The following is a 22893-nucleotide window of genomic DNA, read 5'->3' on the forward strand; positions in this document are numbered from 1 at the left end:
GACCTTTTCGTGAGTTCCTTTAATCTGTTTACCTGACGAATGAGTCGTAGGTGCATAAGTTAAAGATGCAAACTTTTTTATAGTTCAAACTTTTGTATTCATCTCTCATATCACTAAATCAAACATTGTAGCTTTTTATGTTCCAATAATTTCTGATATTTACTTTCCGGTTAAATACTTTGTCTGTATTTAAAGTGATGATTGACTATTTTGCACAAGCATATTTAACTAGATACATAACCATAGACTGGTTTGGACTACCCACAAAATATAACTTAGTTTGTCTGGGTAGTGTGTCGTCCCTTGTAGCTATATAAATAGAGTTATTTTTTTTTTAATATTACTGTTACATATATTTAAAGGTGTTATAAAAAGTTTTGTGATCGCACATCAACGGAAGATTTTTTAAGTTTCCTCACACTTAACAATATAAAATTTTATTTTTTTCACAGTATCGCAGCACATGCTGACAGACCTGGACAAGATCCCAGGAGTGCAGCTGGGAGACTTCCTCCTTCAGTTCGAGCTCGATGAGCCGAGGGAGTCGGTGCGGGAGATCGCCAGGAAGGAGCTCCGGGAGACTCCTGACATCGTCAAGCCAGCTGTCGAGGAGCTTAAGAGATTACTAGAAGGTAGGTCTTGAAACCTCTGTTCAAGATATGATTATGGATTATTTCTTTCGAACAGCGACAAGTGAAACAAAAGCCGACCCTTTCAACAAGCCGCTATAATATAATATCCTTACCAAGTAGGATGATTTTATTTTTCATTTTACTTCTTTACGGTTTTACACGAGGCCAAGGGAACTTTATTCCGTACAGCATAAAACCTCTGTTTCATATCAGTTCAGTAGTTTCATATCCTTTAAGGTGCAAACAAACAAAAAATGTGTCCCCTTTGTTACATTGGTCTGTTGTTTTCTGCTTTACGTCAAGATCATATTTGCTTTCGATTGACGCATAATATCCGCGTAATCCTCAACGAATTTTCGCTTCTAAGCAAGTGTTAAGAGTTAAAGTTTGGAGTTTGTACTGTCCCAATCGTCAATTTACACAATAATGTGTAATTTCATGACTAATCGTTAGATCGTATTTATTACCATAAGTTACCTACTTAACTACATACTAGCAATTATTTGCGAATATAAAATGTTCCGGTACCTACTTATTTGCTTATTTTAAATCGAAGGTCGCCTTAAACTAAAGCAAACAATCACCAGGGCTGACCCATTGGCGTGGATAGCAAGCAAATGTAGGTATGTAAATGAATGCGTGGGCATCGCTCCCTTTGTTCGACATGATATGTAGGCAATTGGAGAACAATAAAACTGAAGCAATATTAACTTTCATATGCAAAAGACTACGAAAAAAATCATGTTTAATTAACGATAAGGAAATATACATAGTACCTATACCTATTTAGTTATAACATTGTCGCCTAGGCGTTGTAAGGTCCAATGCCACTCAAGATGAGTGATAAGCGATATAAAAACTTCACCAAATTCTAACAATTATTTATACATTACAATTCTCACTATTATTGAATAAATAACTACATATTAATGAAACTAGCCTTTATTTAACACGTTTCTAATTGTTATTGTAACAATAGTTATGTACAAAAAGTAACTAGTATACAATAATGATTTCAAATATAAAATTGCATAAAAAGTTTAAGCAGGACCTACATAGAATCGTAGTTACAATATGACTCATTCGCCGTTTCGGGTCAACGCCCGCGTCATGTCGTTGCAGCTAACTTTGGCAATGGGTATCCCAATAGATGGCGGGATGGTCATGAATACATAGCATCAGTTGAAACAATTAGCAATAACAATATTTTGTTTTTAAACAATTACATTCATTAAAGGCTACACGATGATTCTAGAAAGCTTAATATGTTTTTCATATTTGCGTCATTGGTCCGGATCTATTAATCTCAACTTATGACTCTATTTATTTACAGTAGTATTTTCCCACCTTTTTGCTTAAAATAAGAACAAAAATAGACGTCAGTAAAAAGCACATTTAAAAATAAATCAAATTAAATTTGTTGTTAAGACAAGCACATCAATTTTTGACTAATTAATGGTGGTAATTTTCGGAAAATTCCTGACGTCATGGAAAATGATAATCACCAGTTAAGATTGACGATGACATGCTACGGGGAGTGTTTGAATTTCCTATGTAAACAGCAATTATTGTAACTTACCTAGACAATAACGACATCAGGTAATCAATTCAGAACAAGCTCTAATCTAATTATCCGTAGAATCATATCAATGAAGAAAATAGAAAATTATAATATAATCCCATAGTTCTATTGGACTAAGAGAGTGTTCGCGGATATAAAACAGAAAAGCACTAATCATTTTCTCACGATACAATGACATCGCCTAGCACACCATTCTCGGGAAAGCGGTTAGAGCGTTACTGTCAAACATAGCATCGCTACGAAAATTACTTGCACAAACACTGCAAGATAATTGATTCATTATAACATAATGAAAGTTAAATGCCAAATGGTTTTTTGTACAAAAACAAAGGTCAAGTTTACAAATAGTTTGCGTTTGTTAATCCTACGTGTATCTTTGCTTGCGTTTCTAATCTGCTCGAAGGCTGCAATCTTAGTTAGTACTTAATAATTGATCTTATGTTAATACAATTTTAATAGTCTACAAACATATGCCATTTTAGTGCTTGTAAGACTAATAACAGTATCGCTTAAGGAAAAACATTAGCGCATGCCTTAACTCATCAAGGTTTACATACTTTTTCAAAATATATTCAATAAGCCTGTCAATAGTAGTCGTCTTTTGTCAATTTTGTTTTTTTCTTCATCAAACAATAGATGGTTGAACGCGGAAAACCCAGTGATCAGTATTGTAAGTGATTACAAACAAACATCTGTTCGTTTGTCCGAATTGTTTGTAGTTTAAAAATATATAGTAAGTAAATATCTAAGTCATTATGTGCATAAGGTAAACGTACCAATACTCGTCGGATTTCGGAAACCACTGACTTTGAAGCGCTACTGTGTGTTAAATATTCAATAGAAAATGAAAATTTTTGCATGACGTGATAGAGTATTTATTCGTTATTCTAAGTAACTAATGTTTTTTTAATAATTTTGATGGGTTTATATACTTATTAAGGCAAAAGTAAAAAAAGGGCGATTTGTACCAATAGTCGTCTGATTTGTACGGATACTCGTCAAATATTCCCAGTACTCGTCAACTTTTAATGCTAATGTGAACTCTCTGCTCTTGAACATAAAGTTCAAGTTAAGTACATTTTTTTGTGCTTGAATTTGTTAAGCATACTTGTGCCTTTGAAACATTAGTTAGTAGATACATAAAAGACCAAATCCCTATTTAGAATAGCAGGTCATAATCTGTTAGAAGAGCAGGTATTCAATAAAACAGATACATAGTTGCATTTTAATTTATATTCCTATCCATCAAACGCTTGGAATCACAAAATCAGTCTATAAAATATATGTTGTATTTCTTAATCATAATAACCATGCAGTCATGTGCATTGTAGCACGAGTAAAATAATTACTATTAAAATATTTAAATTGTAAAATAAAATAATTAGTTTTCACAAAAAATAAAAGCCACATTCATTTATATAGCTTTCCGCGAAATAATTACTAACATTCATAAATATGTAGGTAAGGTTGTCATTCATCAAAACTTCTGAACTGCTTAGCGCATGCTAAGTACGATTTGCAAAAATCTCTATAGATAGTTCAAACTGTCTTAAATCAAATCAAATCAAATCATTTTTATTCTCAGGCATCAAAGGCCCATAGATAAATACCTTAAAACTAGCATACATAATATGATATACAAAATTGTTAGTAAATAAAAACTTAAAACTATGTTAGTAGCACTTCACTTATGCACTAAGTCACTGGTCTTAAAGGTATCAATCAAAAAAAATATATGATTAGGTACAACTAAGCGTTCAAACCCAATAATAATAATATCTAATAAGTCCCGCAGGGTATCTGAGGCGGATGACGGGGAGTAGCGACCCCGCGAGGCTATATATACCGAGTGCTCCAGGGAGAGTATACTGTCCCCCATCTTCGGCCTGCCGGAGTGAAGCATGACGAGGGATAGGTCTCCCGCCTCTTGGCTTGCCTTCATTGGCCGACCAGAGTGGAGTCGCTAGGGCAAGGTTAGCAGCCCTGCTCGGAGAGTAGGTGCCTCGTGGTAAGTGGCGAGTAGGCCGGTGATGCTGGACCCACAGGGAGCGCGAGCTCTGCGTTTAAAGTCCGCCGAGGTATCCTCACCCTTCAGCCGCCCATGTCCCTATTGCCCTCAGGTTGCTATTCAGTGACTGATTCCCGGGGGCCCAGTAATTGAGCTGGCGAGCCCCACCTGCCATTTCAACATGTATTTCATACATTGTCACCGGCAGGTGCAAAAGTTCCTCATCACCATCATCCTCCGAGCCTTTTTTCCCAACTATGTTGGGGTCGGCTTCCAGTCTATCCGAATTCAGCTGAGTACCAGTGCCTTACAAGAAGCGACTGCCTATCTGACCTCCTCAACCCAGTTACCCGGACAACTCGATACCCCATGGTTAGACTGGTGTCAGACTTACTGGCTTCTGACTACCCGTAACGACTGCCAAGGATGTTCAATGACAGCCGGGAACTATAGTTTAACGTGCCATCCGAAACACAGTCATTGGTGTCATAGGTACATACAAACTTAGAAAAGTTGCATTGGTACTTGCCTGACCTGGAATCGAACCCGCGCCCTCATACTTAAGAGGTTGATTCTTTGCCCACCAGGCCACCACGAATATTTTTCCAGGTGCCATAGTTCCTATAGTTTCCTATATCCTAATCCACTAACATCAAAACGCAATAGCCCAAGTAGTTTTCCTCCACAGTTACCTAGCAATTAAATAGTTTAGCGCAGAACCGGGGATTGCCCTTGGGTTCATTTCTATAGTATATTTTATACAGGGATAATCGTCGGTTTTGTGTCACCTTTTCATTAAAGTTGTCTCAAAAGGGCGTTTTAAATTTTCTTGCTGCATCTGATGTTGTGTGTGGCCCCTTGATTTACAGCTTTTATGAATTTTCAAAGGCCCTCTTGCTTGTAGTTTCTTTCAGTCATGATCTGCTATTAAAATTACGATCATGCAATCACTAAATACATACAATTTTAAATAAAAAAATCTTTCTTAAGATTACTCTTTACCCATCAATATCGAATACGACAAGCAAAGAAGTGACAGCGATGGAAGCTATGTCATCTTAGTTTTAAAACTGATTTTAATATTTTTTGCGTCAAAACTAGTTAGAGACGTTAGGGAGACGCGGTACAATACGCGTGACGACGTGCAGTTATTTCGAACAAAAAGCATAGTGTATAGTTATCGGCACGAACCTTGAGCTCTGACCTACATCTGCGCAGAAGTGATTTATTAGCAAAGAACCAATCCCGAGTGACGGCTATGACGCGATGCACTGCGGGCCAATCACCGCTTTAACCCACCCCCGCGCCTTACTTCATACCACAAAAGGGACCCAATAAATTACTTCTTCACAGGCGAAGGTCAGAGCTCAAGATTCGTGCCGATAACTATAAGAACAGTCAATTTTTGCTTGCCACAAATTGTAATCCAAGCGTAGTAGAAACAAAGGCTAGTGCTAGTTACTTGTACCCAAAGCATTAGATCTTAATCGAATGGCGGAGGCCTACAGCGGCCAATATATACCTAAAAAAAACACTCGTAGAAAGTGCATACTTATAGAAAACAGGGGATTTAACCATTAAGAAACATATGAATTGAATTGAATAACATGACTGTGTACGTGTATCTAGAACCAGTAGAGTAAAATTTACCCCTAAGAAAAAGCTTAAAAGAAACTCAGTTTTATGAACAAATTTAGTCTAAATCTTAAATATGTTTGTTCTAGACAGTTAACAATTTTGTAAAAGTCCCAATATTCGCTGTTTATTTGCATTTTGTACTGTAAAACACAAAATATCCTCATTATGACGAGTTTAGGTGCAACTTTTGAGCATGTCCCAGTAGTCGTCATAATAATTGTAAAATTGACGGGTTTTGGGTCAAATCGGAGTTTTAAAGTACCAATAGATGTCACATTAAAAAAATATATCTTCTATGTTAAAAGTATTCCAAATTGTATATTACATCGTTAGCAAATAAACTTAACTATCTAATTAAACAAAGAAACATACCACAGACCCCACTGGATTTATGTAAATCAAAACACAAAACCACGTGCTGAGTTTCACTTTTGACAGCTGAACTTCATGAAAAAACGATTTTGTTAGGGCACACACGTTTAAAATAACATATCTTAGAAGCCGTGACTGTTAAAACCCCGTATTGTTATTTCAATTGTGCAATATAATATCAACAATATGTTTACATATAAACCGGCCCATTTTAAGTTCAGTAGAAAAAAATAATAAATGTTTTTAGATTAATTGACGACTATTGGGGCATGACGACTTCACCCGCGTTTACCTTAGTGTACATTTACATATAGAACACTAATTTGCCATGTACAATTTCCTCAATAATAGTCAGTCTTTGTTTGCTTAAATATGAAATAGTTTACTTATGGACCGTGTATGAGCAGGGGGTTCAAATAAGAACTTCTCATAATACCTCAGTATACGGTTTACTACTCCTAAGTATAACGACAAAAGAATAAACGGGCCTTACAAACACAATATGTAGGTGTTTACTTCAGAAAATCACATCAAAATATTCGACAGTTTATTACAGGTGTCCATCATCTGTCAAATCATTATTTTCAGCAATCACATTGTAATTTCGGTTTAACCATAATGACATGTTATTGTTATTTTTATTTGACTTTGTAATAACAAGACAATGACTGGGGTTATGAACTACAAGTTAAAATTTAAATTTAATATAAGTACATATTTTTTGAAAAAAAATATGAATGAAAACATGACAACGGCAGGCAGGGAGGTCGATAGATCAAATCTAAGCCGGGTCCTACCTAACCTCCGAATTTATTTCTGTTATTTAAACCTTTTGTAATAAAAACAAACTCATGAATGAAGCTTGCAATGATAAAAAAACACATAAAACGTACTGATAATAATGCTTAGGTAATCAACAATTAACAATCAAAAATTATATATTTATAACAAAATTATTAATTGCTTGTATGCCGCTAATTATAAAACAATAGAAAATCAATTGTGTTTTGCGTACATAAGCGCTCGGCATGTAACGGGTTAAAGGTTTTCACAACCAAAATACCAGGAGATCATATCTAGAGAGAAGGTATAATGTTAATTGAGATTGACGAAGTGAAGTCTGTATTTTTTTTTTTTCAAATTGTCTGTTGTTGTTACCATTTTCTTTTCGTTTAGCTGTACCAACTATAGATTGAATAATATACTTTTTTAAGTTAACTATGAGTAGACCGCGGCCCTAGTTAATTGCAGTCCCAGTCGCAGGAAACCCCGGTTAGTCAGTAAGAGCCTGACACTCTTTCATGCTGCAACCACAATGGAAGGGGTCATTTGTAGATTTGCCACCACAAAGCATGGTGCTTGAGTCACCTCAATGGTTGCTTGAGCCATGATTACTACTCTCGTAGACAATGGTGGTTCGAATTCCCTAACTAAAGTACACAATAAAGTACCGTCGTATATACCGTCGTCTGAAAACTTGCTTACCTTTACCATTATAATCATACACATCATCATCATACAATCACACACATACATATTACACCACACATGTACTATATATATATCTTCACAATTACACCAACACACCTCACACATCACATACCAAACACTACATCTGCATGCATTTTTAAAATTTTGTATAAAAATAGAAAATAATAATTATTTCTCTCATTGTAAAGCAATAAAGCAATGACATGATCTGAGCAGTGACACACAAAAGTTAATTAATTATGTTTGAGACTTGTACTGAACAAAACTATCTCCTGAGATACAGACTATACCTATATAGTTCAGGGGATAGGGTGTAACGTTTGTGGCATAAGAACCACCATAATATATTGTGAAATTATGTGTTACTATACTATCATATTACTTGTATCCTTGTGGTGAGAAATAAATGTTTTTTTTTTGTATATGGTTAACTTACAACACATATTTATTTGGTTACAGAGGATAAAGACTTATACGTTCCACTCGATAGTGAAGCCTGGCTGATCAGATTCCTGCGCCCTTGCAAATTCTACCCTGAAAGCGCTTATGACTTGGTATGTAAACTTACTGTTTTATTTATTTTTGTTTTCAGTTTAATATAAAGCAATTAATCTTTTTGCAAATATAATCACATTTATATTAGGTCTTGCCAAAATATACATGTCCAATGTGAGATCGTCTCTATGGAAAATATACTAAAAACTACCCCATTGATACTGTACAGTACCTATATTGCTGGAATTTGTTTACTAGACTATCATTCGGCCTATTTCAGATCAAACGTTACTACGGGTTCAAGCTGAAGCACTCGAAGCACTATGAAGGTCTGATCCCCAGCAAGGAGACCAACGTGTTCATCCAGAATGTGCTCACCGTGCTGCCCACGCGAGACCAATATGGCAGACGAGTGTTGGTGCTGGAGCTTGGCAGTAAGTCATGCAAATAATTGTAGAACTAAGCAGAGGACTGGAGACTACTACTGATCAGTAACCCGAGAAGTCTTTAATGTTACTGGAGGTGGGTGGTTTAGGAGTAGAACTTCGATATCCGTAGACACGCTACAGGCGGATCGTATTTTTCCGGTCAAAATGAGGCCAAATGCCGAGTAGCTTCATCAAAGGTCATGATAAGCATCAACAATTAAAATACACAAAATACGAATTTGCCTAATTTTTCATACGTGTAGATAATGGCTAAGATAAATCATATTAGAATTTGTGGATACTCAAATAGTCACGCAAGCGTACACGAGATAATGATAAACAAATAATACGTTTGTGCACAATACTAACATTGGCATGAAGTACGGACATCGCTAACTCATCATCATGCGCCGGCGTCACCTCGTTATTGTCATAATCATCATTTTGCGCAATGCAAACGTAAGCAATTGATCATGGTATGTACAAAAACAGCAAAAAGTAGGTAATTGCTAAAATTCTCGGTTGTTAGGTATCAGTTGTCTATCATTAGAAAATCCCATTTAAAGCCATGTTTAGGTGTTTACAATTGATTTCCGTCTTTCAAACATATTTTTTTCTCGAACCTCTAGTTGTTTGTTCTAATGTTTACTTCAATTTCTTACAGAAAAATGGAAACCAAGCAAGTGTTCCCTGGACGAGGTGTTCAAGGGCTGCGTGCTGTTCCTGGAGGCGGCCATGCTGGAGCCGGAGACGCAGATCTGCGGCGCCGTCGTCATCTTCGACATGGACGGGCTCTCCATGCAACACGTGCTGCAGTTCACGCCCAGCTTCGCCAACAGAATCGTCGACTGGCTACAGGTATATTCGCTTAAAACTACATGACAGATCCAATATGTTTACATTATAGAGAAAGGGACCTTGTAAATCACTGGTACTCAGCCGCAAAAGCGTAGACTGGAAGCCGACCCCAACATAGCTGGGAAAAGGCTTGGGAGATGATATAGGGTAAACGGTGGCATGTCGGATAATAGAAATGTTCGTTTAGAAAAAGTAAGTCAAAATTCCACCAATACTAAATGGTTTGGGGGAGAAAGTAGATACAGAAACTATTCTTTACCAAAGCACTAATGACATTCTAACTCTTAAACTTGCAGGAAGCCATCCCACTTCGTATCAAGGGTCTATACATAATCAACCAGCCATTCATCTTCGAAATGGTGTTCAAACTCTTCAAGCCTTTCTTGAAAGAGAAGCTTCGTTCCCGCATCGTATTCATGGGCAGTGACAAGAAGATGCTGCATGAGTACATCAGTCCGAAGTGCCTGCCGGATCAGTATGGAGGCACGCTCAACATTCCGAGCGTGACGGGAGGACAGTGGCTGGAACTTCTCCTCATGTGTGATAAGGAATTCAGTGGTAAGTTGAAACAACTGACTAACGTTTTAATAGAACTAAAACGGTCTAGAAGTTTCGTACATTTGTGCAGGTCACGATGTTTTTTGAAGAGGGTTATTATAGATTCTAAATAAAATATTGCTTGTGACGCTTTATGCACAAAGGAATAAAGTTCAAAAGCACTTCATCAAACGTCATTTGTAAGCTAATACAGTACTTCTATTCTACAGATATTCTAGTGTCGTAGATTAATATAATGTACAAGAACAGAGCAGTCATACTAAACAGACAATAAATATTTAAATAAGCACCACTGAAATAAGAATTTTCTATTCACCTACAGGCTGACCATTTGGTGCAGTTGACAGTTGCTGTCAGTTAGTCCAAAGTACAAAAACATATTGTAAAAAATACAGGCAGCTTTGCACATAAGACATGGCGGCAGTATACTCATTTTTGTGGTCTTTCTTTCAGCGATCAACTCGTACGGATACAAGAAGAAATGAGAGCCGCGCACGCGCAGTGACGGACTTGTGCAATGTGATACTGAATATATGCATATCGTGATAAAGATACTTATATTTAGATAGTATACGTACAAATGATATTATTAAGCCCTAGCCTTAGCCATCGGCATTTTTATGTATTTAGGTATGTCTGGTGTAGAATAGAGTGGAGAATGCCACTATGATATTATAAAGATTAAATTGTGGATTACTGGGAACATAATCATGTCTAAATGCTTAATACGAGACTTTAGGAAATAATAAAAAACGGGTAACTTGGTTTACCATGTGTTTTATATATCTTGCAGAAATATAGTTCATTCAATATTTTTAATAAAATGTATATTGTACCTATGTTATTCCAATTCAATTTGTTACTATCACAGACAATACCTGTCTAAAATAATAAATTAATCTGTGTTAGTGAAATATAAGTTTATCCAGATAAACTCGATTTCAATAGGCTGTGAATTTTGTGAAACGTAAACAATATCGCCAGTCACCATAATACAACATGAAGCTGCTAACTTCAAATCTTCAAAGGTTTCAATTAAGCTTATTTCAAAATATTATAAATGTATTTTAATAAGCGATGGACAGTAGCATTTATAATAAAGTATAGACTATGTAATTTGCATTATACACGTATGGAGGTTAAGCTGGCAAAAGTGAAAAGAAAATATTTTTTCACAATGGCCTGAAATATTTGTAACCTTTTGTAAGGATTGGTCTCTAATATACGTTTATAAAAAGTCCATGACATGGGTTAAAAATATGTAATTTGGAGGAAAGGGTATATGTCCTATATTATTAATGGAAAAGACAGATATAGTTTGTAAAATTAGGTATGTACCTACCACTCATGTATATTTAATGATGAATGGTATTGCGTAATAATAACTTTAATAATATTTTTAAAGCGCATAAAATAGGTACAATTAATTCTTAAATTATCTATTAATTATTATTTATTAAGTTGTAATGGAAGGTACCAGGAGAAAACAATAAAAACAATTTTGTATTTATAAAACAAGTTTCTTATTTAAAAATCACCAACCACGTTGTACTTTTACTTTAGATCTTTATAAAAAATAACTGAAATAATTTATAAATTATTTCTTTCACATTAATAATGTAACTTAGATCTGTATGAAATTATAAAATATTTACCTAATTTATTATCTAAATATCTTACTATGCCTTATTTATAAAAATGCACAAATTATATGAATATTTGGGCACGTAATGTCATGTTGTACTGCTTTGCAAAATTGTGTCCTACGCCTTATTGTTGTTCACATTCTGTACATAGCCGTAGGAGTTCGCCACTGAAAAAAAAGAAAAAGGAGGTTCAAATATCAAAAGGGATTCATCACCGTAGAGTATCGTATAGCTTGTTTTGGCCTACGTGCGTATACGCGTATCTACAATATTCAAACGAGTTGAAGCAAAAATTGTCGCGCGTATGCGCTTACAAAGAACGGAAGATCCTCTAGTGTGAACCACAGCTATTAGAAAATGCGGATATATCCTCAGTTAGAGCATGAAATCACTTTTGGACATGACTCACATAGCCATTTGTGCTTATATGTCTTAGTGCCAATAAGGAAAGACAATATTGGCTCTAAAATAAACACACAATGATCCACTTATACCTCAGACAAAAACCCGTTGCACTTTCACTCTACGAGACACGCACACATACACACACACAAAGCAGTAACATAATACTCACACTTGTATTCTTCCTCATAATGCCTCAGCATCTTCCAAAGTACATCTCCAGTGATCTCCGGTTCAGGCAACAGGCCTCCATGCCTCTTCCTCAAGGCCTTAGGGTCGATATGCTCCTTCAGAGAGTTCATATTGTTTCCGTGGAAGTGTATGCGTGAGCGCAGTTTCTCTCTCATGAATGGCTTGAAAATGGCGAATAGCATGTTGAAGATGTAAGGCTGGTTTATTATGTGGACCGCTTTCACTCGAATTGGCACTGATTCCTGGAATTAAACGAACATCTTTAAACGGACTTTACTTGGAGGCCCCTTCTTGCTTAACAAGTATTATGTAGGTATCTTATATATTTGCACTATTACATTAGCATAAAGCTATTTATAACTTTCCATTTCGTAAAAACACATTTAAAAATAAACCCAGCTTTTTACTCCATCTCCATAGAAAGCATCACATGAGACGTTGATTATATAATCCTACTTAAATGATGCAGCAATAACTGTATTTCATTGATCTAAAAAACTACTTTCGAATATTTTAAATGAACTACACAAATATGACCTAGAAAGTGATTTCTGGTCAAACAGGTAGGTTTCTGCCAGTCTCACGTGTTGCTAACATTGTGTAATAATATAGCACGGGTCAATGGCCCCGGTCCGAGTAATATTCCTACCTAATAACGTTTGACCAACATCGTTAGGACGAGTGAGAAATAATTGAACATATTCCGTTTCAGTGTCTGCTTTAATAGCCAGATATTATTGCAGGCATTCGAGAAACGCTAGTACACTACGATCATAAATCTTTCATATTGTATCTTGTGTGTGTCTCAAATGCTATTTAATAGAAAATAACTTTCATCGAAATGCATTATAAGTTTTTTAATCAATATTATTTTCTATTAAATGATTTCAGATCGCGGCTGGCGAATTTTGGTGACGTACTTTTCTATACTTAATATAATAAAGAGGAAATCTTTTTTTGTTTGTAACCAAAAGGCTCCGAAACTACCGAACCATGCAGTTAATTATCTCTTACCTGAATCCAATCCAGTACCATCTTAGCGTAAGAAGGCGTGAACTGCATGATATGCCTCAAGGACAAGCCCTTCATGTCGAACACGCTGATGACGCCACAGATCTGTGTCCTAGGCTCGGCCATGGCTCCTTCCAGGCCCACCTGGATGCCTCGGAAGACCTCCTTCAGAGACACCTCCTGCGGGTTCCATCTCTCTGAAATATCACATCAACTTCATCAGTAATGTTGTATGCGATTTCACTAAGGAAACACGTTCTATTATAACACAAACGAGTTTTATACAAGAAATTGATTATGTTATATAAAAAACTGATAGTTTCACGCTGGCCCTGAGTGCAAAGGTGATTTTTTGTTTGTGTTTTCTAATCACCTTTGCAGGAGATTTTTGCTTTATTCGCGTCGTTATTTTAATGAGCTCATTGACATTATGCTTATGACGTTCAAAGCTAAATAATCACGTGCATAAAAGTTGAATTAATTAAGAAAATTACCGTAGATTTCTCGAGATAAATGTAATTATGTACAAATTCAATTCAAACAATATACATTAAGTATTACCTATTTTTTATGTTTGATAAAAATGTCTTTATAATGTTTAATGATATTTGAAATGTAACAAATGAAATAATAAACTGGACGGTCAAAATAATCTTCTGTCCGAATGTATTGTATTGTACAGATTCCTTGTAGCATAACTTCATACTTATAAACTCTTTAGTTACAAAAATAAGACGTCAAACGTTAAATTAGTATTCTGTTGAAGTTATCACTAAATAAATTTGACGTATTTGACTTATTAATTGTTGACGGATGACCTTCCCATGCCTAGACACTAGGCGAGTTTAAACAAATAAGGAAATATCTATAACGGTTTATAAATATACTAATAACTTGTTATTACTCGGCATTCCTCTACGTACAAATAGATATCAGTTTCAGCCTTAGTTCATGCACTATTTCCTAACAAAATTATTCAAATCATGCGCACTAGTCATTCTAGTTTATTGCAGTTATCGAAATTTTGAAATATAGTCTCAATATTTAAGTAATAATCCGTATATATCGGGTTATTTTTTTCAGAAGATTTTTATATCTGACGAAAATGTCGTCGAAGTCATGATAGCTCCAGACCGCAGATTATGTGTGCTCAAGGATGGAAAATTGCAAAACGAAGCCATTTATGAGGTCTAGAGGTTTACCGCAAGCTTATCGCCAACTTGAAGTCAATTATGATAAAATGTTGTCATAGATATCTGACTGATTTAAGATGTTTTTTTCAAAGACATCTAATGATGCATCAAAGCGTGCACAATTTTGTGCGCAGAAGAAATAGCGCTCAGTCCTGTCATAGCTAAAATACAAGACAGTAGTCTGACAGTGTTCCATTCACTGCAATAGATACAAGGGTACAGCATATATCATCAAAAGTTCATTAAGCCCCGGCCTATGCACTTACCACAAGCTATCATTTGTGTGTTGTTTATGTTATACGCAAATGGCTATTTCATATATATAATTGTATTATATTATATCTTATACACTAACCTCCAGATTCAACTAATATTATACGCCGTCCATGTTGATCCCGCGGTGCCAATATGGAAACAATTGAATGCTCAAACGGCGAGCGAATGGCTGACGGTAACAGATCTCGACAATATTCCGCGTGTGATATCCTGAACTTGTAGTATGCTTGTATCTGTAATAAAATGTAGCATATTCACCAGTTTGTCAATGTATAACAATTAAAACGGAAATTATGAAGTTGAAAATTATGAAAAACTTAATAAATGTAATATTTTAATCAAATGTAATATTTTAACTAAGCAAATGTACAAAAACCAACCTTTTTGAAAGCACTCTCTGGGTAGAACTTGCATGGCCTGAGAAACTTCAGAAGATAATCGTCTCTCTCAATGGGAACGTAAAGCGATGTTTCCTCTGAAAGCAATCAAAACGATATTACTGTAGCATCACTGAGAAAAACTTAATTAAGCATAGGTAGAGGAAATTCGTAACGTTTCAAATAAATAATTTGCTCATTTCGATAAAATATGTGCCTCATACTTCATATAGCCTACCTAAGGAAGAGGATCTCAGTTCCATCTTACTATATCCCTATTACAATACGTATTAATGATAGGTACCGCAGGAATATCCTAGGTAATAAGTTCATGAAAAAAATCTGAGAAAAAACCATGTTACACAATATTATGGCATAACGAACAGTTAAAATAAATACATCTAATTCTTGTAATTAATCATTAGTGGCATAGCTAGTTGATGCAATCATAGTTCCAATGTTATAAATGGACAATCGTTTAACAACAAGATAAACATATCTACATAAACAACTAAATATTAATTAGTATTATCGAAATAATTAGGTACGATAACAAATTAAGCAATATTTCTTTTATTTATCGTTACCTACTAAGTCTTTTTCAAGCGCTTATTTTATGATATCTAGAAACTTTCTGATGGACTATTAAGTAACTCAAGGTTAGTTACCTACTTAATCAAAACCTTTTTAATGATATGTGTGTCTACAACCTGAATTGTTTCTCAAACAGCTGATGGATCCTGGCTGTGTATTACTGTTTTCTAACGTCTTAATGCCATTTTCCAGATTAAGTAGAAACGAACTTATTGACTAATTAAGTACTTACCTAATTATTTTAAAAGTAATTTCAAGATTGGTAAAGGATTATGTTCTATTTTGGCATGTTTCATCATTGCTATGCTGTACCTCACTACCACGTGTACCTTATCTGTGATTATTTTAGGATAAAAGAATAATGTAAATCCGCGTCTACATGATAAAAATATATAGGATATGATGCAAAAATCAAATAGGTATAATAAATTATTAATTGTCATTTGTTATCGTTGAAACTGCTACCAAAGTGGAAGCTTACGTGCCCACAGTGCAACAAGATATATGATGCTGTTTGAGCTGTCAAGATGCTTTTCAATTGATTTTAATGGCATATAATCAAAAGAGAAGGATCGTTTTCACAAGCATATGTCAAGTTGTTAAAACCTTAATGTTTATTAGGTAGGTAGATATTTGTTTCCTTTTGATAGTCAGGTTTTGTTTTTTGTTATAAATATGATGCAATAAATAAAAATCAAACTACACTTTATATAAAATGGCTATACATTAGGTAGTATTTTAATTGATTGCAGTCCATGTAGGTATTGAGTTAGATACTTTTTCTTGGCTGAAACACTAGCTGTTTTTAATCAGCCTAGTCATGATTATTCGGTACATTTATTATAAATACTTATTTATGGACTATATCGAAGGTTAAATCTTACTTATTTTTTCTCTCAGCACCAGTTATTAGAGAGCACAAAAACTAATAGGAGGTGGTTTGCTATCGTCATGCGGATTAAGCAATCTTTGACCTGTCTATTAATAAAGTCTATAAGTAAATACATATTGAATTATCGTAATATATTTAGAATATTCAAATAAGTTATCTTACAATAAGATCATAAAAACTTCCTTTTCCCCTGAAACTGAAAACATAACGTTGCTTGTCAAATTATCTGTAGGTATTGTACAAAAAAGAGAACGTAAGCCATTCCAAAATATAATAAAAAAAAAACGCAATAAGTAAGAGGAAGATGGCACTCAATCCCAACAAGTAAACAGAGGTCGAAAAAACTTATATTAAGAAATATGGAAATCCATATTTTAAAGGAACTTTTAAATTAATTTAATTAGCCCTTCACTTAGCTAAGACCAGGTACCAACATAGATACCTTATGTTGAATTTAATATCTTCAGCATGAAAACACACGCGAACAGATTGTTATTTATATATCACAATGCATTAGTTTAATTGAGCAATGCCGTTGCTTGAATTGACGTAAAGAAACTTTAATGAAGCCTGCTTGCCTGGTTCGGCCATTCAGAGAATGCGTTCCTGACACGTCGCGATTGAACTGACGACGTAACTACATTCATTGATTATTGATATAATAATGTTGTTTTAATGCTCCTCAATTGTTAAAACGGTAAACAACCAGCAAAAATATTTTTATCGTAACTGCAACGCCATTGCAAAGTTACGTCGTCAGTTCAATCGCGACGTGTCAGGAACGCATTCTCTGAATGGCCGAACTATAATATAAGTATTTACCTGGTCTATTTCTATAACATTCATAATTGTTTTATTAAGCCTTTGATGTTGAAATATCAACACATGACTGATCTTTAAGTACTAAGAAAAGAGAAATCTGATTCCTTGAACTAAATGAAAATGTACAATCTTAAAAGAAAAACATTGAAGTTTATTATTGTGTGCGGATTCAGTTTCTGTAAACCTGTAACAGTTCTTGAAACTGTATGCAAGTTTGAGTACACAAATGTGCAAAACTATCTCTTCGTAAATACGAGTCTTAGATATCATCTTAATGAAACATAACTTACATCACGGAACACACGTACAAGTATTGACAAGTAAAATCTACATAGTTACATAAATCTGTTTGTTATTGTAAAATACATAATGTAATCCTACAGTAATATCTATAAACAAATATTTATTTATCGTAGATACTCTTGTAGGGCTATCACCTATCAATCATTAGCTACGATTAATGTAATTAGCTGCTTAGAAACTCACTTATCTTCCGATTGTCATTTAGGAATTACCAAAAAAAAATGCTGATACATCGGGGCCGGATAATGAAATCTAAGCATCTGAACATTATTTAACTGGGGCTATTATTTCAATGCAATGTAGGGTAAAGGCGGGATAGATGCCGCAGTGGGATAGATGCCCCATTTTTAAAAAACCTAACTTCCCATGCTCGCGATTAAGAAACAACCGTTTAACTAGAAGCCACAAGCACCCCGCACCTAAGTTAGCCACCCGCCGTCGAGGGGTGAGGTCCCGTTTCGGTCGTGTGTGAATTCATCTCCACGGCGAACTTAAAGCGAGCGTAAAATTTTTAAAGGTGAGTATTTGCTGTTGTATAACTTTATAAGTAGATATTAATTCCGTCAATTTTTTTATTACGTATGTATATTGTTTCATGAAGTATACATTTTGATGTAAATAGTTGCTCTATTGCATTTATTTATTTAAAAAAATACTATGGCATATTTCCCTGTCAAAAAGGATAGTTGCCCTGATTTTTTACGGTATAGGTGCCCCTAGGGGCATCTATCCCTCAATACACCACGTATACCCTGAATGTATTATAAGTGCTTTGAATATATATTTTTAATATATTGTTGTGTTTTTTTTTTTATATTTTTCATGTGTTTATGTATAGGTATTTACACTTTTTATTGATAACGAATGATTTACAGTTCAACAGTGAAGATGAAGACAATTCACCTAAGAATGAAGTTAAGGGAAAGAAAACTAAAGATTTGCCGGTAAAGAAGACTAAAAGAGATGGACAGGATGAGCCTAAAGATACAAATAAAAATAACTGCATAGAATGCTTTGAAAACTATGAACAAACGAAGTCTAAATCCGACTGGATTCAATGTGTAATGCGTCAGTACTGGTTACATGAAACCTGTACACTTTTCAGAAATTTTCTCGAGATGTGGAAAAATAGTCCGGTTAAATATTATGATGCACAATATACTTAATATTGTGTTATTTTAGTTTTTTAAGAAAGAATGATTTTTATGATTTTGCATGTTGAAATTTAATAATTTATAATAAGGGTTTAAAATTTAAAATACATTATTTTTGTTGAACAAAACCTTTTAGAATTTTATTGTGTTAATCTGATAATGAATATAAAAAGATTCAAAAAATATATAAAATATAGAAGTCAAAAAATATATAAATATTATTATAGTTCGGCCATTCAGAGAATGCGTTCCTGACACGTCGCGATTGAACTGACGACGTAACTTTGCAATGGCGTTGCAGTTACGATAAAAATATTTTTGCTGGTTGTTTACCGTTTTAACAATTGAGGAGCATTAAAACAACATTATTATATCAATAATCAATGAATGTTATTACGTCGTCAGTTCAATCGCGACGTGTCAGGAACGCATTCTCTGAATGGCCGAACTATAATATAATATACTTTTACAGTATGAAGGGCATCTATCCCGCACCGTGGGCATCTATCCTTGCTTGTATTTTCAAGGTGGGGCAACTATCCATAGGGGTAGGCATCTATCCCCAAAAATTGAGTTCTACAAAAAGCTAAAATCTGCAAAACGTGTAGTATATAGGTCCAAAAAGACAAATCACAAATAAAGATAAAGGATTAAACTAGTTACATTCATAGGTGTTTTTAATGTAGAACCAATATTTATTAAATTAGAAGCATATTTCAAAAAGTGGGGCATCTATCCCGCCTTTACCCTAGTGCCCGACATTATTTATTTCATTGACAAGCGCAATGGTTTCAAACGCGCCCGTTTCAACGACGTCGCACCCTTGTACAAAATAGCTTATAGGCTCCTCGACAAAGGCTATGTAACGCAACTCTTGTTCCTGAGTTCCAACTCTTCAGCTATTTTATTGTATGTAAAAAAGGCAATTTAAAAGTACCTGTTCTGAAATAACATGTCATTACAAAACTCTACACAGAATGACAATGCTAGGTACGTTATTATTGCTACGTGCCATCTTACTTATATACATACTATATAAGGCTTTATGTAGTAGAATATACGCTTTAATACAATCTGGCTGTCAAAAGACTGGTTCTGATGATCTTATCTCTAAACAGTGCGCAGGAAAAAAATTAAAAAAGTAAAGTACTCTAAAACAACATAAAATAAAGTTATTTTCCATTGCGTACGTTCTCGTTTTGTTTTTATTTATTTCTGCGAGAGATGTGAAAGGGAAAGCACTAAAACCTCATCTTGCGACTTTCATTTTATACACGCGTGCACTTTGAAATTATTCCATCTCTCGGTTCACTTCGTGTCACTGCAATTTCATATGTCAACTGTTTGTTTGCTTGCTATTTCTAGAATCAATAACTAATGAACTCCTTGAATATCCTTACATGAGTGCGTATTTGTAAATAGTCCCTTGTGCTTAATTATATTATAAAATAAGTATTTATTCCCCAATTTAAAACATCCCATTAAATTCACCAATAAAATGGGCATACTGTACCCATTGGTACTGTGGCAGTTTCATATTCAGATGAATCAAAATTGACTGCTCTTCATTCAATCAACAACAAAGTGTTCTTTATTTATTGTAAATAATAAAGAGACAACATTGATATCAAGTAATCAGTATGATATGTAATTATATCTTCTGATATGATGTCGTTTAAAATTAATGCTATGAATATTTTTATTTTAACAATATGCATATTGTTTACTTACTTCGCAAAAGTTGTCGTAACTCAATCAAAGCTTTCTCGACCACTTCCGGAGTTTCTCTCAATTCTTTCTCGGCTTTTTCCTTACATTCTGCATCTTCGATGGGGTCCAGCTCCAACATTATTTTGTTCCCTCCCCATGTTACAAACGGTATTCCGTCGCTGCCGAATTGAACTTCCATTTTTATAACTTTCTTTTGCACTTTACACACAGATCGTATAATATGAATCTTCTTATAATTTTCGCTGACTTCGCACAGTCATATGTTAGCATATAATTCACGTCTGAATTAAAATTCGTGTCAGCAAAACGTCGGCAGTCGGGCACTCGGCACAGTTTTTACAATGTTACTATACGCGTGAGAGATTAAAATAATTAGTTATCACGATTGACGATGACATATAGCCGAAGCATGAAAATAAAATTTGCTTTGTAACGGCAGCGCTCGCGTCTAAATTCCCGAAGCGATTGAGCCCGTGGATAAAAGAGGTTTATGCTTTATAGGAAGCACGCGCGTCAGCTGCCGCGAGGTAGTGCTTAATGGAAAGGCCATTGTAAGCCCATCTTAACGGTATCCCACCACCACCGCCATGGTGTCGGCGCCGTTCACTTAAGCGCTAAGCAAATACCCATTCTCAACGGCTACTGTAATTTTAAAAAATATATATATAAACTCCGACTTTAATAAATATGTACCTATTAATCTTTTTTATATTATTAATGTTTTTCTTGTCTTAAAAATAATTATAACAAGAGGAACTTATGATCCCTTCCTGGTTATGGAATCTATATCCCTGAACTCTATGTCACCTATTCTGAGAGATTCACTGTTGCGTTCGATATCTGAATAAGGAAGTCATACCAAGAAACTATAGATTAGTTAGGTATATTGAATTCCATTGCAGTAGCTAATCAGAAGATATACTTTACATAGAGGTATATACATACACTAGCCGTTTTCCCGCGGTTTCACCCGCGTCCCGTGGTAACTGCTGCCCGTACCGGGATAAAATATAGCCTATGTTACTCGTGGATAATGTAGCTTTCGAATGGTGAAAGAATTTTTTAAAACTGTCCAGTAGTTTTTGAGCCTATTCATTACAACCAAACAAACAAAGTTTTCCTCTTTATAATATTAGTATAGATTACATATAGGTATTATAAATTATTTGGTATATGGATTCAGTTTTTCATAGAGAAAGTTAGGTCAACACACAGGTTCTGCAATCCACTCCATATAAGACGCCTTGAATATAGCCTGTTGTCACTATTCCGCACGGATTCACTAAAACGCCTAATGAAAACTTGTTAGTAAGATTTGGTTTTATTCTCATTGCTAAAAGAATCTGAACAGGAACATTTGAATACAATAACGATATGATAATAGAAACTGGTCCAATATTTAACAAGTAATATTCAGTCTTACGTCAAACGGTCTCCCTAGTTTAGAAAGGGGCCAAAGAAGAACAGGCTACCATTGAACATGATGCCAGCCATTGTTAAGCCCCAAAAAGGTTAACTTGTAGGTTGTGTTTGTTCTTAGGTAACACAACACATATGACAGGTTTAAAAAGATGATCAGGAAATACACGTTAGTACTGAAATGATAGCTTAGGTGACTATGAGTAAAAGATTTGCAACCATGAATAGATTTTCTATAATAACCTAATAGGTAATTACGCATTTTCGACGTAAAACGATTTGCGTCATTGAAGTTTCTTTTTTTCAGTTAGAACATACTTTTTGCCATCCTTTTGCACTTTGTTTCGATGTTTTGAAGAAATGAAGTACGTGGCATTAATAAAGACCGTCAGTACAAGTTATAATTACGATGCCCACTGTTGCGTTTATATCAGGACCCATGAGATCGTTTCTGCGTGATCTTGCCGACCCAACGGAGGAATTTACCTGTCAGGCCAAATAAGTCTAGTTCCTTGTACATACAATGATCAACGCTATTCGCAGTCTGTAATCCACGGGAATTTCATGTGGTGCAGTTAGGCTGTCTTTTCAGTAAAAGTCAACCTGACTGCACCACATGAAATTCTTAACTTCAAAATTATGTTTCATCGCATTGAGGAATTATGAGTTGTTGAACACAAATTGTCAAAACAATGCTCCTCTTGTAACTTAGAGGAAACGGAAGTTTATATCCGTGATGGATATGATATCTCAAACTGGCTGTACCTATTATGGCTAAAATTAAACAGCGCGTATCTAATAACTGTATAATAACCAGTA

The 22893-nt window shown here is 34.8% G+C and overlaps 2 protein-coding genes across 3 annotated transcripts in view; one reads left to right on the forward strand and one right to left on the reverse strand.

Annotated features, from left to right (window-relative positions):
- Positions 1-11137, forward strand: part of LOC124645935 (clavesin-1) — a 34745-nt gene extending 23608 nt beyond the window's left edge. For both annotated transcript variants that reach the window (XM_047185914.1, XM_047185915.1), the window contains exons 2-7: positions 453-632; positions 8183-8277; positions 8499-8652; positions 9311-9504; positions 9801-10062; positions 10516-11137. In XM_047185914.1, coding sequence (XP_047041870.1) covers positions 453-632; positions 8183-8277; positions 8499-8652; positions 9311-9504; positions 9801-10062; positions 10516-10547 — 917 coding nt within the window. In that variant the 3' untranslated portion in view covers positions 10548-11137. The remainder of the gene's footprint in view (positions 1-452; positions 633-8182; positions 8278-8498; positions 8653-9310; positions 9505-9800; positions 10063-10515) is intronic.
- Positions 11138-11566: 429 nt separating this feature from the next.
- On the reverse strand, positions 11567-21188 carry LOC124645936 (alpha-tocopherol transfer protein-like). The gene is made up of 6 exons (XM_047185917.1): positions 20656-21188; positions 15163-15257; positions 14862-15015; positions 13317-13510; positions 12283-12544; positions 11567-11875 (listed from the first exon to the last, which is right to left on the reverse strand). The coding sequence occupies exons 1-6, from the start codon at positions 20831-20833 to the stop codon at positions 11826-11828; spliced, it is 933 nt and encodes a 310-aa protein (XP_047041873.1). The 5' UTR covers positions 20834-21188; the 3' UTR covers positions 11567-11825.
- Positions 21189-22893: the final 1705 nt, after the last annotated feature.

The sequence above is a fragment of the Helicoverpa zea genome, chromosome 3 (assembly GCF_022581195.2).
Source record: "Helicoverpa zea isolate HzStark_Cry1AcR chromosome 3, ilHelZeax1.1, whole genome shotgun sequence".
NCBI lineage: Eukaryota > Metazoa > Arthropoda > Insecta > Lepidoptera > Noctuidae > Helicoverpa > Helicoverpa zea.